This window comes from Anarhichas minor, unplaced genomic scaffold, assembly GCF_050575085.1.
Source record: "Anarhichas minor isolate MPS153535 unplaced genomic scaffold, ASM5057508v1 ptg000033l, whole genome shotgun sequence".
NCBI lineage: Eukaryota > Metazoa > Chordata > Actinopteri > Perciformes > Anarhichadidae > Anarhichas > Anarhichas minor.
The window spans coordinates 9,806,401-9,823,314 of record NW_027466479.1 but is presented as its reverse complement, the minus strand read 5'-3'; the positions used below and the strand labels follow the sequence as shown (position 1 = coordinate 9,823,314).

The window sequence follows — 16,914 nt, the reverse complement described above, 5'->3', positions numbered from 1 at the left end:
AAAGTGTAGGCCGCATCGCTGCCAGTCCGAGTTGCCACACCAATGCAAAGCCCAAAGAACAGGCGCCAACTACCGCCAGCAAAGCATTCCCAAGTGCTCCTTGGAAACGATTCACTGTAATAAAAGGAGAAAACAAAAGGCCACTGTTACATTTATTATATGCAGTCTAGTTGGAGGACAGCCACGGTTTCATATTCACATTGTCATCCATATTTCTGTTTGATATTTAAACTTCCTCTGTGGATGTCTAGAAAGTAAAGAGCAGTTTAAGCCACAAAGATTAATCAATGGAATTTATGCCGGATCATATTTCCTCTGAACGAGCTGGCAGCGGCCCATAATGCTTTGCAAGTGATTTAATCAGAGGTTGGCACCGTGGCGACGGTGTGATTATGGTGATCATGATCAGTTCTGTTTCCCTCACTGCAACAATTCAAATAAGGGAGCCCATTGAGCCGACGAGCAAACACAAAGTGCTCTGTGCGGCGGGCCGATGTCTCCAGACTCCTCTCAGCAGATCTGCGTCGACCCGCGACCAACAAGCGGCTCTCATATTGTTTTGTTTCAAGGGCCTGTGGAGGTAAAACTTTCCACTATTTCCACAAGAAAAACAATGAAAAATGCATCTCAGCAACAAATATAACTGTGCATCACATAGTAGAGGAACAATTGTGAGGATCTGCTGATTTTTCTTTGTTTTGTATCATTGTTTTTTTAAATGTATTTAAGGTTTTGACTGCTGGTCAGACAAAGCAATTTGAAGGAGATTCGGGATATTTGACAGACAAAAATATGCATTGATTAACAGAAAACGTATAATAACGGAGAGATGAAGCCCTTGTGTCAGGCTTTTTCTTTCTGAATTGCTCTCTTGTGACCCCTATATGGAGGTCCGTAAACCCCCAGATTGGGATCGTTGTGTGCGTTTGCGGTCAATGCTGATTTAACCACCAGCCGAGTGTGGAGTCCTGACTCATCTCTGCATCATCATCCCCCCCCCCACCACCACCAGCTTGGACCATAAATCCTGGGGTGCTGCCAGAAATGCTGTGTTCCTTAATATGTGACACAGCATGCCCCTCTCATGCATTCGCCTCAGATAAGTTGGCTAATACTTTACATTTCTGAACGGGCCCCTCCAGCTCCTTCCCACCCACTTCACTAACGGCACGCCCGGAGCGAGGCTGGGGGAGACGGAGACACCAAGCAACTGAACTGCAGCGCGGAATAGTGAGCAGGTAGTCCGTCCTTTAACCGAAAGATCCATTTCTCAGCCTCTGTGTCGGCGCGCTGCTGGATGCTGTTCTTCAGCTGAGGCAGCACTGTGACCTCCCACCGAGAGAGGAAAGCAAAGAGAATCCGCTTATAGGAGATCAATAAAATATCACTTTTAAAGCTGAAATCCATAACTTTCTGCATGTTCAAACAACAGCAGCAATTGAGCCTTAAAACGCTGCTCGCATGAAGCTCGTTCACCTCGCTGTTGTTGGCACGCAGTGTGAATGTCACGACATCAACCCAGATGTACGAGTTACTGAAGTGATTCCTTCATTTAAACGGCACACTGTGGCTGTGGTGACAAATGAGATTAATTTTTTTAACAATCGTACTTTTACACCGTGCGGTTTTTGTGAGCCTCGGCCTGCTGTAAAGGTGACCGCCTTGAAAAGGTAATTGCTGTCAAGGTGTCCTTGGGCAAGACTTGTAATTTCTTATAGCAGAACTATATTCTGCAGGTGAGGTAGATGTGCGGAATAGCTCCCAGGGTGCGGGTTTCTGTAAATGTTAAAAAACCGTTATTGCAGAGCTTCCCTGAATTAGATAAAGGCCAGGAAAGGAATGTGGCAGAGCTTCTGGAACGAGGGAGGCAAAGGTGCGAGGGCCGGGGGAGGTTTATACAGCAACGGGTAAATATAAAAAAGGTAATGTTCCCCAATCTCTGAGGTTAGAGTGGACAGAGGTTTGCAGAGGGAACCGGTGGATGACTCCCAGTGGTCTAATAGTAATGGAGGAGAGTTGCAGCGTTTGCCTCTTCCCACTGACTGGCTCAGCACTTGTTTCCCCTTCAACCCTCCATTTTGGATCGAAACGTTGTAAACTGGGCCGTTAATTGCGGCGTTAACTCAATCAGTGACGACTCACAGGAGATGTTGTGATTGATTGTGCGTGTGTGTGTGTGTGTGTGTGTGTGTGCGTGTGTGTGTACGCTCGCATGCATGTCTGATTGTTTGTCTGTGTCCCTTTTGTGCGCATGTGTGCGTGCACAAGTAATGAGTTTTGGTGCTGAGGTACAGAGAAAAAACAGCAGAGCCCAGCTCGTCCTCGCCAGGGGACTCGATTGGACGAGTCGTGCCGGTAGTAAACAGATGATTGGTGAACGGCTTTTAAGTCACGCCATTTAGCGCATCGGTAGTTTATCCTCCTGACGAGGCTGGTGTTGATTACCCCAGAGAGTGTGTCTTTAAGGTCGTCAATGAGGATGCCGCGCTGACCTCATCTGTGCTGAGAGCAGCTTTCTGACAGTGACGCTGTGGAGGTACTCAGCAAGTACAAGATCTGAACGTCATTACATTAATAACAAGTTTAATGAACTAACTTTTCGTGGCAGCCATCTTGGAAAGCAGTAATGACAGACAATGCAGACATCAAAAAACAGAGTACTGTCAATCAGGCCGACATTACTTACTGTTGCTGCGGTCTGTGAAGGCGAGGAGAGAGTTTATGCCAAAGTCGATTCTTTAAATTGAATCGTGGCTCCACGTGTGTTGTCTTTGACACAGAAAAGCACATAAAGGAAGTTGGAGGACAAATCTTTTGTATCTTTGGAAGGAAAATCTGGCCAAATAAAAGTGTGGGAGGTAATAAAAAAAATGCTTTTCAACAGTTATCTGGCTTTCATTTCCCAGAAGGCACCTATGATGCTATTCCATAAAAGCAAGCCCGTAAAAGTTGCTGATATTTGCAAAGTAAACTAACGGAGTCATTTTATTATTTACAGTAGGTACACTAGCTATCGCTAAAAGCTTAATATTTAAAACACTTTGGCACAAACACACGTGGACGAGTCAGCACGCCTGACTAAATGCATGTTTGGGAAGAAGTGAGCCGAGGACTGGATAAACAAGACTCGATTAAACCGCACGAGTTGTGTGAGAGATTGTAAACGGATGTTTTGATATAGATTTGCTGTCGCTAAACGCGTCCCCCAGTTACTTCAATTCATCAAAACCTTTCTCCGTTCTTGTATTCTCCGTCCACGGTGGAGTTATTAGGGAGAAAAACATTTTCTTCAAGGATTCAATGTAACTTGAGGTGAGTTACAGAAATACAAATCACCTCTTTAGGGGCGAAGTATTCCTTTTAATACCTGAAGAGTTGAAACCCACGAGTGTTTTATTTATTTTCTCCAGTCAGAAGCCATTACCGTCTACTGCAAGGTTGGACTATGTTTGTCAAAAGCAACAACTTGTCTCTTCCAGCTGTTTTTAATGGATTTTTGAAAACAGTTGGAGCCTCTGGCAGTAATGTAGGGCGAAGCTGCAGCAGAACAAACAGCACTACCTCCAGACTGTGAAGAATACCTTGGTGGGTTTACACTTTTCATATCCATTCACGTCACTGAACAAAAAGCAAAAAAGTACAATTCCACTGCTATTATATTCCTTGAAAGTCAGTGCGGCTTATTCTTCTGCTTTGATGCTATCCAGCAAAATTACTATTCTGAAAAATGACAGAGGACATGGATTTGTTTTTGTATTTAGCTCAGTGACGCAAAACAAAATTTCCTCGTAATTCCTCACTTTTGTTACTCACAACAGACTATTTATGGTTGTGTTTTTTACTACAGGAATTATAGATTTTCTGTAGCTGTAGAAGTGTCTTTAGCTGTGGCGCTACCTCACCATTGTTATTTATTGATACCGCCGGTATTCTCCAAAGGACTCTTTTTAGCGCAGATGTGAAAGGTGCAGTGTTGCTATCTTTGTCTTCTTCTTCTTCCTCCCTACCTCCCCCCTCCCCCAGCTATCTGCCTCCCCTGGCAGTCTTCACCCGCTTGTGCAGCCTTTACTAACTAGCTGTGCACTCCCACTCATAGGAAAATGATGATGAGACAGCAAAAGCGGCGCAGAGACGATGCACAGCGGAGAGAGAGAGGAAGGGAGTTGGATGGAGGGGAGCGGGCTGCAGGAAACCGAGAGAATGAGAGCCATCGCTCTTTTCTTTTCTTTTTTTTATGCACTTTTACCACATATATGTTCATCCTCGGGGAGCACTATGTCTCTGTCTTCCTTTCTGCGCCTCTCTCTTTGTTGTCATCATTCAACGCATTTTCCTTCCTCACCTATCCCCCCCCCCCAACATTGTACGTTATTAAGTCTCCCCTCACCCCCCCTTCCACTGCTTCTGCTCTCCTCCCTCCGTCCCTCTCTGCCCTGCAACCTTTCTGTCTTGTGCCGCTAAGTGGACTGCTTATATAACGGCGTCCACCTAGAGGGACTCCTCTCACCCAGCCAGCCTGTTCTTCTCACTCCACCCTTTTAGTCTCCTGCTTTTCTCTCTCTCTCTCTCTCTCTCTTTCTCTTCTGCACCACTGTACCTTCTCTTCTTCCTCCGGAGTTGTTTTTTCCTCCTCCTCTTCCTTTCTTCCCCTGCTTCTCCTACAGCTGACTTTACAATTGGAACGAATGATCCTCGTGCTGTGTCGCTGCGTCTGCTGAGGCTCAGTGATAACCAAAACAGTCCGCAGTAAAGGAACAGGGTCGTTTGTCCAGGGTTCAAACAATTGGTTACAACAATTTTAATGATTGATTAGTTATTACTGAAGTTATTTAACAAGCAAAAATGATGAAACAAATCCCAAGTGTGATGCTGAAATGTGAGGATTTTCTTCTTTCTTTCAGTCTTTACACTATGACTTGAATACCTTTGGGTTTTGGACTGTGATTAAACACAACAAACCAATTGAAGAGGTCACTTTTGGCTCTGTGAGATTGTAACTGTCATTTTTAACTATTTCATGACATTTTAAAAACTAAACGCTAAATAGATTCATCAAAAAAATATATTTATTGATAAAGAAACTGATCATGGCAGCCCTAGATTCACCCCCACCTAGGACACTCAAGCCACATGAATGCGCCAAATAAAGTGTCCTCTTCATCCATAAATACTGTTGAGTGCTCAGACACAGTCTTCCTCCTGCTCTTGCTTCCTTGCATTCAGCTCCTCTTGCTCGCAGACGTCCTCTCACCTATTTCTCAATCACTGCATCACTCTCCGACTTTTTACACGCCACCCGCATCCAGGATTCTCCTCACGGCGCCTTTTCATATTCAACACAGCCGCTTTCTCCCACTTTCATCTTCGGTCTATCTGCTTACCATTCTCTCTATCCCACACCCATTGTACTGCTTTATCTATCTCTGCCCACCCCCCCACCCCCCCCGAATCTCAAACTTCCTCCCCTCCTCCTCCACCACCAACCCCCCCCCCCCCTCTCTAAATATAGTCCCTTTGAAGCATAGCTGTGTTGTCTCTTCCCGCAACACTGCAAGACAAAAGTCTGTCATCTGACATCTGAGCAGCGGGGATAGAAAGCACAGATAAGATTGATGGCCCCAAAAAGAGCAGTGGTTAAGAGAACTGATCTTCATCTGCCTGTGTAAACGAAGGGAAGGGGTGATGGGATGAGAAGGAGGATGGGAGTGGAGGAGAGGATCCAGGAAGAAAAAAAGCAACGGTTGTAACGCCACAGAGAGAAAGATGGCGAGATGAAAGAGAGAGAGAGAGAGAGAGAGAGGGAGGTGCTGTGACATTTCTGATCCACATTTTGTAATTGAATAAAAAGCTCTCTGGAGGCCTGACCTAGTAAGGTATGCATGTGTGCGCATTAAAGTGTGAGCCGCTTTGTGTGTGTGTGTGTGTGTGTGTGTGTGTGCGTGTGTGTGTGTAGGAACAACGTATACACAGGGAGGGATTGTTGTGTGTATGTGTGTGCTCCTCTGTGTTTGTGTGTAACAGAAAACGTGTAAGAAAGGAGACAACCAGGAGAGGAAGAAAGTGCAGAGGTTTGCTTTCCCAACACAAGACGGCACCATACCTCCACCTAGTGGTGCAAATGAGTCATTACAGCGGCTGTTGACGCACGTTACACATCACTGCAGCCAAGGACAATTCCCATCTCATCAGCTCACCTGCAGGAGCCCTTCTAATGACTTCTACTTTGTCTAATTACAGATTGTGTAATTTACATAATAAGTATATACTTAGTATTACAAACAGTGAAGATCGCAGCGTGGCAGCCGAGTGCGAAATCACATCACATCATCATCCCAGTTGTTCAGTGAGGAGCCTTGATTCAGGGTTACTGTACTGTCGTGTACATCACACACACACACACGCGCACACACACACTCAACCTCAGAGTGGCCTTCCTCACCAGCCTAGTCGTCCATCAGCGACGGTTGCCAGGGGAGCTTGGGCCATCATACGTACCGCGTGGTCGGTTCCCCCGCGGCCAGAGCATACATCGCCCCTGACAGGATCTCCTTCCGCCTCAGTGACCCGGCTTGTGGCTGGGGGCGGAGACAGGAGTGCAGATTATCATTCTCAGCAGCGTTCTCAGCACTCGCCACAAGGCGTTTAGTGTGGAAATGTGTGTTGTTATATGCAGGGGGGGGGGGGGGAGAGGGCGTTAATGTGCGCTGAGGGAGAAGTCTGCTCCTCTCTGGCCTCTTTGTTTTGCTTTTACGTTGAGAATTTGCGGCTTTTCTCTTTTTGTAAATGAAATAACTTTGGGGTTTTGGAGTGACATCATCGTGGGCTTTGGAGACTTGTGGTTTTCACTATTTTATGATGTTTTATGGACTGAAGACGTGTGTGTGTGTGGGTTTTAGGGCGATTTATTGGCCGAAACTGAATTTATTATTCATCTCAGCTCAGCAGTGTGTGTCAAGTTGTTCATTGTGATGATAGTATATGGTGACCATGTGCTATTGTATTGTAAACGTTGTTGTAGGAACTTTTGGGGATAATACCATTTGTTACACTGATTTGGTGCGATTTGGATTTTATATTCTCAAGTTGATCAAAAAACCCTCTAAAATACCTTCTGGAGATTCTTCTGCGATTGCAGGGTGAGCACTTCTGTTTTGTAATCTGCTCAGAAACCCCCACATTGTCCATATACCTGGGAAAGCCTCTGAATGGCCAAGGTCTCTATTTTGTGGTAGTAACGTTTCATCAGGCTGTCACTATCCTAGAGGTCACAACAGGTCACTTTATACAGTGACGTGAAGTTTAAAAAGAATGCTCTCACTATGTGAAACGGCTACTATGGTGACTAACGTCATCACACATGAATACAAATAGCTCATTGGATCCACACGAGTCTCAGCTTTCCAGTCAAACCCCATTTATGTAATTCCAAGACTGTTTAGGGACCCCAGTATGCAGAAATATTCAAATACCCATTCAAAAAACACATTTATAGCGCATGCAAACAACTGCATGGTTTTATCATGAAGTCTGCAAAGAGGAGACTCGTGGGTCCAAGGGGACCCCTCCGAAAATCGCCTACATTTTGCCTATGCTTTGAGTCCCTTCTCGACAATGGATTCATCAGGTCGTCTAGTTTCATATAATAACAGTATCTTCACTCCACCTCTAAGGCTTCGACAGCCTGCACTCCCGCGGGTCTCAGAGGGTCCACAACAAGTTGCAGTTTTATGGGGTGGTATGTGCGGGACTATTTAAGTGATTTTCCAGTGTCTGCTTGCCTGGCAGCCTCAGGCTGATGATAAGGCTTCAAACATTTTTTTTTTTTTTTTTTACCAGATAATAAAAAACAATTTATTATTTGCGGCCCTAGTTACTTATCCTCATTTCTTCCTTCTTTTCCTCATTCAGGCTACGGAGGGAAGGCTACACGGTGCAGGTCAGCGTCAATGACTACCTGGACATCTACTGCCCGCACTACAACACCAGCCACCGGGGGACGTTGGAGCGCACCGTGGCCGAGCAGTACATCCTCTACATGGTCAGCTACCACGGCTACCACACCTGCGACCCTCAGCTGGGCTTCAAGCGCTGGGAGTGCAACCGGCCCCACGCGCCCCACGCCCCCATCAAGTTCTCTGAGAAGTTCCAGCGCTACAGCGCCTTCTCGCTGGGCTACGAGTTCAACGTGGGTCAGCAGTACTACTACATCTGTGAGTCAGGCCAGCAGACACTGGTTCATTGTGATGGATGGGGGAGAAAAGCCTGAGAGTGCTGAGCAGCCAGTATTTTAATATCGTCTCCTCATCTGCTGTCACCCACATGTATTGATGGCATGTGGGTGTTGCTAATAGATTCTGGAAGTTCGGCCGAGGACAGGCGGCTGCTCAGCTGCAGAGCTGCAGTTTGCACAGCTGATTGTCGAGGGCGGTGTGGCCTGCAGAGGGCACAAGGTTGACGTGTGTGTGTTTGCTCTCTGTTTTAGCCACGCCCACCCACCACCACGGCCACAGCTGCCTGAGACTGAGGGTCTACGTCTGCTGCTCCACCGGTGAGACGAAACAGCTCCGTCTTACCTCGTTTCAAACCATTTCCTCACTTCATCGCCACTTTCTTCTCCCCTCGTATGTCTTTGCATCGCCCCGAACACACCGAGACACAGACAGAGAGACAGAAGAAGTAAGATCTGACAGTCTGGTCTCAGAGAGAGAGGCTTTTACTGCCGCGCGGTTTTGATGATGGCGTCTTTTCCCTCGGAGCGGCGCTTCGAGAGTGACGGCTTAATGTTATTCTCTGTCTCAGTGCTATTACAATAATGCTCTATCGCTCCCTGTGAACGACATGCTCTCATGAAGCCGTACAAAAGATGTAAAGGAGGGAAACTGATTCAGCTGCGAGATTCAGCTCTCCCTCTCTCCTCTAGCTCTCTTGACCACCCCCCCTCCTCCTCCTTCCTCTCCCCCACTGTCTATATCTCTTCTGTTCTCTTTCTGACTCTCTGATGCTTGCTGCCCTGTATAGTGTGTGTGTTATTTTTACCCTGGTAGCCTGCTCTCTCCCCTGCAGGCCTTTGATCAGGGAGCCCGCTGCCCAAAGCCTCCCCCCTCTCCTCTAACCTTGTCAGCTCTAATACATCCCACACTCAGGCCAGTGTCAGCCCCTGTGTACACATCACCTTAACACCCTCCCCTCCCCATCCCAGTGTCACGGCTAATCTATTGATGTGTCCACCACGTCTGCTTCTGTGCGTGTTTGTGTGTGCATCGCCGTGTGTGTTCGAGGTGTATGAGTTCGGTTGTGTGTCGTGTGTGTGTGTGTGTGTGTCTGCACATGGTAGTTTGCCGGCCGTAAATCTTATTATTATTATTATTGTGTGCATTGGTGCATTTAGTCTAGTTTACGATCCACAACCTTTACTCAGCAAGGTCATTTTAACAGCTTGCTATCAAGAAGCTGTTGATTTCAGCCGCCTCCAGACCGTTTTCATTTGTCTCTGCGTGTCTCCCACCTTAACCCGTACCAGACTTTAAGATAAGAAAGAGATGTGTGAATATTCATGACATATGCTTTACATCTGCAAAGAGCTGCGACTTGATTGCCGCCAGCTTTCTGTAAATTCTCCGTAATTCCTATTTCATCCTCCTAACCGTGGATCAGAATCACAGCTTCACTTAAACACACATATTTAGTTGGAAAATAAAAAAGACGCGTACACATCGACAAACCCACACATCTTTCATTCATGGTTAATTTGGCAATGCGGTCTGAATGTAATTCTGTGTCTAGACGAAAGGCAAATGTGAAAATGATTTCTGTCCACCGGTTCAGAATGCTTTTAATCTTTAGATGTCTGGATCTTCAGCCCAGGATTTCTTCATGCTTTCTCCGTGGCAAGGGCACAACTGCTCCATGTTCTGCTATATCCGTGTACAATTAAGTGGTGCCTAAAAATGCACATTTCACCCAGTCTTGTCATTTTAATGACGTGTTTTCTCTCCCTGTCTGTCCTCCCTCTCTCCATCCTCTGCTTTTTATTCCGCCCTCTTCTGTCTTTCCCGTCTCCGTGTGTATATGTGGTGTGTTTCTCAGTTTCCCAGGCAGATGATGACTCCAGTCAGACCTCTCCCGACTACACAGTCAGGCCAAACATCAAAATACACAACATCGGTGAGTGACTCTGAGTCGCTGAAAAATGCAACAGCAGCCAAATTGCCAGATGCTGGTCAATATTTGGCTGTGGCTGCACAACCTGATTTGTGTCCCAATCCTTGTGGAAAGGCACCAACCATTTGTTGGTTTTTTATTTCATGTTTACCAAAAGAATATCCACAGGCCATAGCTGGTTGATGAGTAAACACATTATTTTCTGTGTAAGGTCACAAATATGTAAACAAACGACGACACTTAACCCAACAGCAGACCCATGAACTATTACGCAACATTAACGGGTAACTCCAGTTTGTTACAATGTGGGTCTTATTTTCGTAGTCTTTTGATTATGATAAGAGATAATAATCACCAGAGTAACACGGAAGCACCGGGCCCGTATGTTGAAATGGTACTGACCTCATTATACAGTTCATTTGTCAGTGTCGTTGTTACAGAAATTCAGTCATGACGGAACGCTTACTCAGTTTTTAGTCCCAAAACAATCAATTGCCTCGTGTTGCCTTACATGAAACATATTTTAATGAGTTGCACTCAGTGAGGTAAACAGATCACTCATTTGGGGAGAACTAGAAAAGACAAGCATGAGTATCGGATTGATTCGATACTCAGCATAGCAGATACACAAAGATAAGTTTGAATTAAACCAGAAATACCAACAAAAAACAAAAGCTTTATTCCTTACAATGCATCTCACACACACACACACACACACACACACACACACACACACAGCAAAACCTCCACAAGGTCAGTAGATGTCTTGTAAGGAACAAAAGGTCCATGTCTACCTAAAGAGAAAGCATGTCAGCGAGCAAGTCGATTGTGCAGCTGAGTGGTTACATAAACCCTCTATTTTTCTTTCTCACAATAGCCTCTTGCCGGGAATCATTTAGTGTGCTTGTTTCTGGGAGCTGTGGGCAGTCTGTGACGAGGGCTGAGACAGTGTGACCTGCCTGAGATAGAAACTGAGACCAGCAGAGACGGAGCGTAGAGAGCTCTCGAGCTCATCAGCAACGAGTACCTTCAGAGAGAGAGAGAGAGAGTGAGAGGGCAGAAAAGAGAGACGGACAGGGGGGGTGAGACAGAGAAAGTCAGTGGGATGAAAGACAGGAAGGAGGCAGTGAGAGAGAAATGCGGCGGGAGAAAGCCTGACAGAAAGAGGGACAGATAAGCCAGAGAGAGCGAAAGAGAAAACCAGAGTGGGGGCAGAGAACGGGGGGTGCAGAGAGAAGGGGCAGAGGAAGAAAGAAAAGCTCAGTGGTGGGCGAATTGCTCAGCAGTAACTCAGGCTCGAGCTTACGTAGAATTTAATATAGAAGAAACACACACACACACACACACTGGCATGGAATCATAAAAAACATAGCCTCGAGCATTATGATGCATTTTGCTGAATACATTTGGAGGAATAACAAAAATCAGGACACACAGATTTATGCATGCACACACACACACACTCGGGGAGAACTCGTAGCCCTGATGGCCCTGCTGACCGCTGGACACCCACTCTCTGACTCACCCTCAGGACCAGACCAGCCCACAGACTGGCTTAGCATCAACACATCTCTCCCTCTCGCTCCACATATGTTTGGACTTGCTGTCAGCCTCTTTACTTTATTATTAGCTTTGCTTCTACGTCACACGTTCCTTATTTAACAAGGTGTTTGGAGGATAATCCCTCAGGTCTTGTTTTTTGTAGTTACGGCCATTGTACCAATGGGTAATAGCACGGCTGTTAAAGCTACTGTGGGGAACTTGCAACTGGTTTAATACTGATGCCTCTATTTGACCTACATAAGTAAACAAGACCGCCAGAGAGAGGATTTGCTATTTCTATATAGTTATTCTTAATGCTTGTAATCGATGCCACCGGTCCTGATGCCGCGCAAACGCAAATGAAATCATGCAGGTTCACCAGAAACTCCCTCAGCTCTGACTCCAGCGGGGCCTTCGGCAGACCCAGACCCGGCTTCCCGGCAGTCGGAGCTCCGGCGGGAGGTGAATAGCTTACCTGCCTGGCATCAGCGTCTCTTCTCCTCCGACCAGGAGCAGAGCTTTGCCTCGCTGCCCCTCCGGTCCCCGCTGGGAGCCAACCCACACTGCTAAAGACCCAGCTGGGCCCTCTGGAGGGAAGGGAGGCCCGGGAGAACCAGAACAGGACTTAGCGGGGCGGACTGTCGTACCCCTGCTGCAGTAAAATGGTGCTTGGAAACACTACCGCTATTGTCCACAGGGACCCACGCAATCTACACAATAAGTTCCTCTCAATAGCTTTCAGTTAGTTGCTGAGATCTGGAAACATGGTGACATTGCAGAAGTCCGACAGGGCAAGAAACACGAGCGGTAAGATGATTTAAACAAATCCTCGGATCAGCCAAACTTACTTGGAAGTAGAGGCCAAAGATATTTCTCAAGCTGTCTGCTGTAATCATCACAGTTTATCATTTGTGAAATGAGACGCTGTTGGCTTGTTTACAACCTGCCGGATCGCTTGTCTTTGTTGTCCCATTAGAAAGTGTTTCCATATCTCAGCAATTACTTTGGTGAGCCCGCTATGTAACATAAACTACAGAAGCAAGACCCAGGTTGTAATAAAGCAGAATCATCCTTTAAATGTGAATTGAGTTGATTTACCTTTGTTATGATTTTAGTTCTCTAAACCCTTTCAAACACACATCTGTTCTATATCGCAGAATAGCTGAGATTTGCGACAGTAGAGCGTCTCATAACGAACGGCTTGTTGCCACAAATGTGCTACAAGAGTTCAGCATCAGCCTTGCTGCTTGAATTAATCATAACCTTATAGTTTCCTGCAGCAAAGCTTAGTACACTCTGTTGTGCATTCGTCCAACTGTGACTTGCCCTTAAACACTGTCCTCCTACAGAGAGTGTCTGCAGCAGTAGGAGGGCTAAAGCCTGCCACATAAATAAGGTCGTGGACCGGAAAATGCAACAATAAATAGATCATTTTAAGATGCATGAATAGGCACCGGCACCCAAGACTTCTCTGTTCCGAGTGGCTTGTTATGTGCAGATTTTCTCAAAATCAGTGGTAAGATATACTTGTGATGCACTGTGCAAACCAAAACGCTTCATCCAACATGTGCAGTCTGGACACTTCGGCCAATTCACAAAGAATGGATTGCAGCCGCTGATAGCGCCGTAAATTGCACGTCACTTGCAATCGCTTAAGATCTATTACATACAATACGGGTAAATAATGGGTACATATTACATACAGTACATACAATATTACAGAGCAAACCAAGTTTTGCAAGTGCAAAGCCAGAGTGCAATTTGCCCTTTTTCTGCATTTTATTGCAACTGCCTTTGTGCCAAGAACACAGTTGGCAGAAGACACAAAGACAAAGGAAATGTTCAGACAACGAGCTGACTGACGAGGCGTCCCTCAAACCTTCAGGCAAACAATTTGAGCGTGACTGAGAGAAATCATTTGTCAATTAGTCAGTGCTGTTTTCAAATGCATAACTTCAGACTGCAAAATAATACTAATTGTAATGATTTGTATTCACAGAGCTCCTTTCAGGCTATAATTTCAATGTGCTTTCCAAAGTGAGGGAATTCAAAACCATAAGTAGGGACAATTGCACGAGGTAAATTACTTATTAATAGAACACAGTTTATAAATGTGCTTCACTTTGTTGCCACCAACTCTCTGAAGAGGCTAATAATTTCGCTTTAACTGCGTGTTAGCGCTGATCTTTCTTAATTGGACTGTTGTTTTCAAAGGGAAAGCCAAATGTGTGCATATGACCTAATTGAGATACGCGCAAATAGCACAGGAGCACCGAGACGCTATTTGCTTAGCAGCGTGCTTATTGGTGCTCTTTGAGAATGAAGTGGATTCTTTTTGGTCTCATTTGTGCAAAGTTAGCAGCTGTAAAGGCCGCTCAAAATCACTGGTTCAAAAACATGTTGGAGGTGCAGCCTCCTAGCCATTTTCAGTATTGGGGTGGGGGGGTTATTTTGTTGTGTTTGTGTCAGTAAGGAGCAATGTATCCATCATGGTATTTTAAACTGACAAGAAAGCCACCTTAGCGGTTGGCAGGTGCAATTAAGTTTAGTGTTTTCCTAGACATTCAAATACATTTTCATAGTAAAGAGTTGCTTGTTCTGTTTTTCTGGGAGTAGCTCCAGGCAGCTGTGGGGCAAGATTGCATTAAGGCACGTGTTAGCCAGTTGAATGGCCTCCACACTCTCACACCTCCCCCACCGACCCCTAGAGCTGTAACCGTGCTCGATGGGTCCGTCGCCTCATGCAGTTCACGCGTCGCTGCGAGTCTACCATCGTCGCGGCGCAGCTGGCACGAGGACTTATCAGACCAGACAGCCTCCCTCCCACTCATCGACCGCCTGAGAGCCGATGCTTCTTATCTCACTGTAAATGCCTTGGGCGGTTCGCCGTGGACAGGAGAGCTGCCCCGCGTGTTGTTATACCCCATACAGACGAGACTGCACAAGATTGCGCGCTCGGAAAATTGATTGCTGTATCCCACAATTGTACTGTGATGTTCGCTGTCATACTGTGGATAACTTGTTATGGCCCGAGGCGCCCGACGTCCCCCACATTCATCTTCCAAGGGCGGCCTCCTTGAATAGCGAGGGCTTTTGAAGAGCTGCATCCTGTGCAGCTTTCTGATTGTCGAAGCTCTTGGCGCCCACAAATAAAGTCTGCACCATCACACGAAATGAATCGGTTCACAACGAACGCGAAGCAACCGTGGAAAGGGAGTCGTGGCTGCATTGTGTAAAAATAATAGGAGAGCTCACCTCTTCTGCCGGGACGGGGCGTCTCCTCTTCTGGTCACTGAGTTTTCATTTTATTATCTCTGGTGAAATCTTTTTCTGGAGAGACAGACTGGGTGGTAAGGTGACCTGTGGCTCCACCTGAGGCAATGCTGCTTTATACTTTACCTCTTCGCCGACTGTGTTCCGTTTGAGTTCACCCCGGTGCGCCGCGGTGTTAATGTCAGTGTTGTGTGTCATCGGCACAGACGGACGCCTCGTGTTTGCAAGAGCCGCACACGACCAGGACAAACGCAGAGCGGTCGGATGGTTGACTCTCAGACAGAGACGGCCACAACACGATTCCGTACATTCATCAAACATTGAGCTGTCATGTGATTGTTGTCTCTATCTGTTGTCTCTTATCACACCCCGTGTTTCTCACTTGTAGACAATTACTGTCTCCATTATATTTAGCAAACCCCGGGCAAGGCTTCCACATCACGGCGAAACAGCTTTTTGAAGACACCTTGCCTCCTCAATTTGATGTATTTCCTGTTGAAAGCCACTTTGATTGGTTGGAAAACGACATGCCGGCTGCAACTTTTACACACCGGGACATTATGATGACAACATAATAAAGTGAAAGTAATGGGATTTTGATAGACAAACACAAGATTGTTGTCGGTGTTTGGGCACAATTTGTCAAAGTACAGCTTTCTTCTGCACTTAGTTGGATTACTTTATTGAAAAACACATCTCAATGCAGCCAGCGCTGGTTGTTCCTATAGTTGTGTAAGCAACAGAGCTCTGTTTGGTTCCTTTGGCTTTATTTTGGCATGTAATAACCCTCTAGATATAATGGGAAACATTATGTCGAGGCGGAGCATAATGGCTCAGTTTAATCCACTTTTTACATTATTAGAAAATGTGTTCTCCCAGCTCTTTCTCCGTTTTTCCCCTCCGGCTAATGTTCTGTTGTGTCTAATCAATAGCGAGGCCATAGTAATTTGGTTTGATTGAAATCCCGCTCGGATAAAAACATCATTAGTGTGAAAAGAAGAGTATGTGACAAAAAAAAAAAAGCCAGATCAGAAATAACAGTGTTTTTAAAGTTTCATCCCGCGGGAGAAATGGCCATATGTAGCAGTGCTGATGATAATTGGTGGTTTGATAATTGCATCATGTCTTTTTCTCTGCATATGTTAAAGCACAATTAGCATGCATCACACATTCCCTTTTAGATTGATGAATTAATAATGTAGTAATGGTTCGTTTCCCTCTGTCTGGCGCACACCATCTCTCTCTCTCGCTCTTTCACACTCGCGTTCCTCTCTTTTTCTCACTTTCTCATTTTCTCTTTCTGTGACTTTTTTTTCTCCAGATGAATTTAACCCCGAAGTTCCCAAACTGGAGAAAAGCGTCAGCGGCAGCAGCCCCTCACGGGACCGCCTTCTTCTCACCGTGGCGATGCTGCTCGTGTCTGCCGTCCTTTTGTCCTAGCGACTTGTCACCGCAGGTGACACTTCATGCAAAGCTGGGACCGCCTTGTCCGACGGGCTTTGTGTCCACCAAGCTGTTGTTGTGAGAGTTGGCAGAAAACACAGACGGAGGTAGAATAGGGGTGCAACAGAACCACAATCAAAAGGACACGGAAATAAAAAAAAAACTTGAACTTCACTTAACTAGACTTTTAAAATAGGAGAGGCCTTTTTGCTGTCATATTTACACCAGTGCATTTTGACGCTCCATGTGTTGTTGGATCGTCATCGTCATTTCATGCAGGTGCGACTTCCGTGCCACTGTCATGCCTGTCAGCCAACAGGCGAGTGAGAAAGTGGACTTCTAATGAGTTGGATATTGTAGCATGGATGTAAAAAAAACACCTGAGGAATTTAAGCCGCACTGTCTTTTGACTATACGCTTTGAAGAAATGTGGACTTTGCAGTGGATTTCTTTTAGGCCTTTGGACCACGGATGGATGCCGATGGATAGAACTCA

The 16,914-nt window shown here is 45.9% G+C and overlaps 1 protein-coding gene across 1 annotated transcript in view; it reads left to right on the top strand.

The window, feature by feature from the left end:
- The window catches only part of efna3a (ephrin-A3a), a 55,452-nt gene extending 39,036 nt beyond the window's left edge, over positions 1 to 16,416 (top strand). The window contains exons 2-5 of the mRNA XM_076106230.1: positions 7,909 to 8,210; positions 8,483 to 8,548; positions 10,087 to 10,164; positions 16,298 to 16,416. Coding sequence (XP_075962345.1) covers positions 7,909 to 8,210; positions 8,483 to 8,548; positions 10,087 to 10,164; positions 16,298 to 16,416 — 565 coding nt within the window. The remainder of the gene's footprint in view (positions 1 to 7,908; positions 8,211 to 8,482; positions 8,549 to 10,086; positions 10,165 to 16,297) is intronic.
- Positions 16,417 to 16,914: the final 498 nt, after the last annotated feature.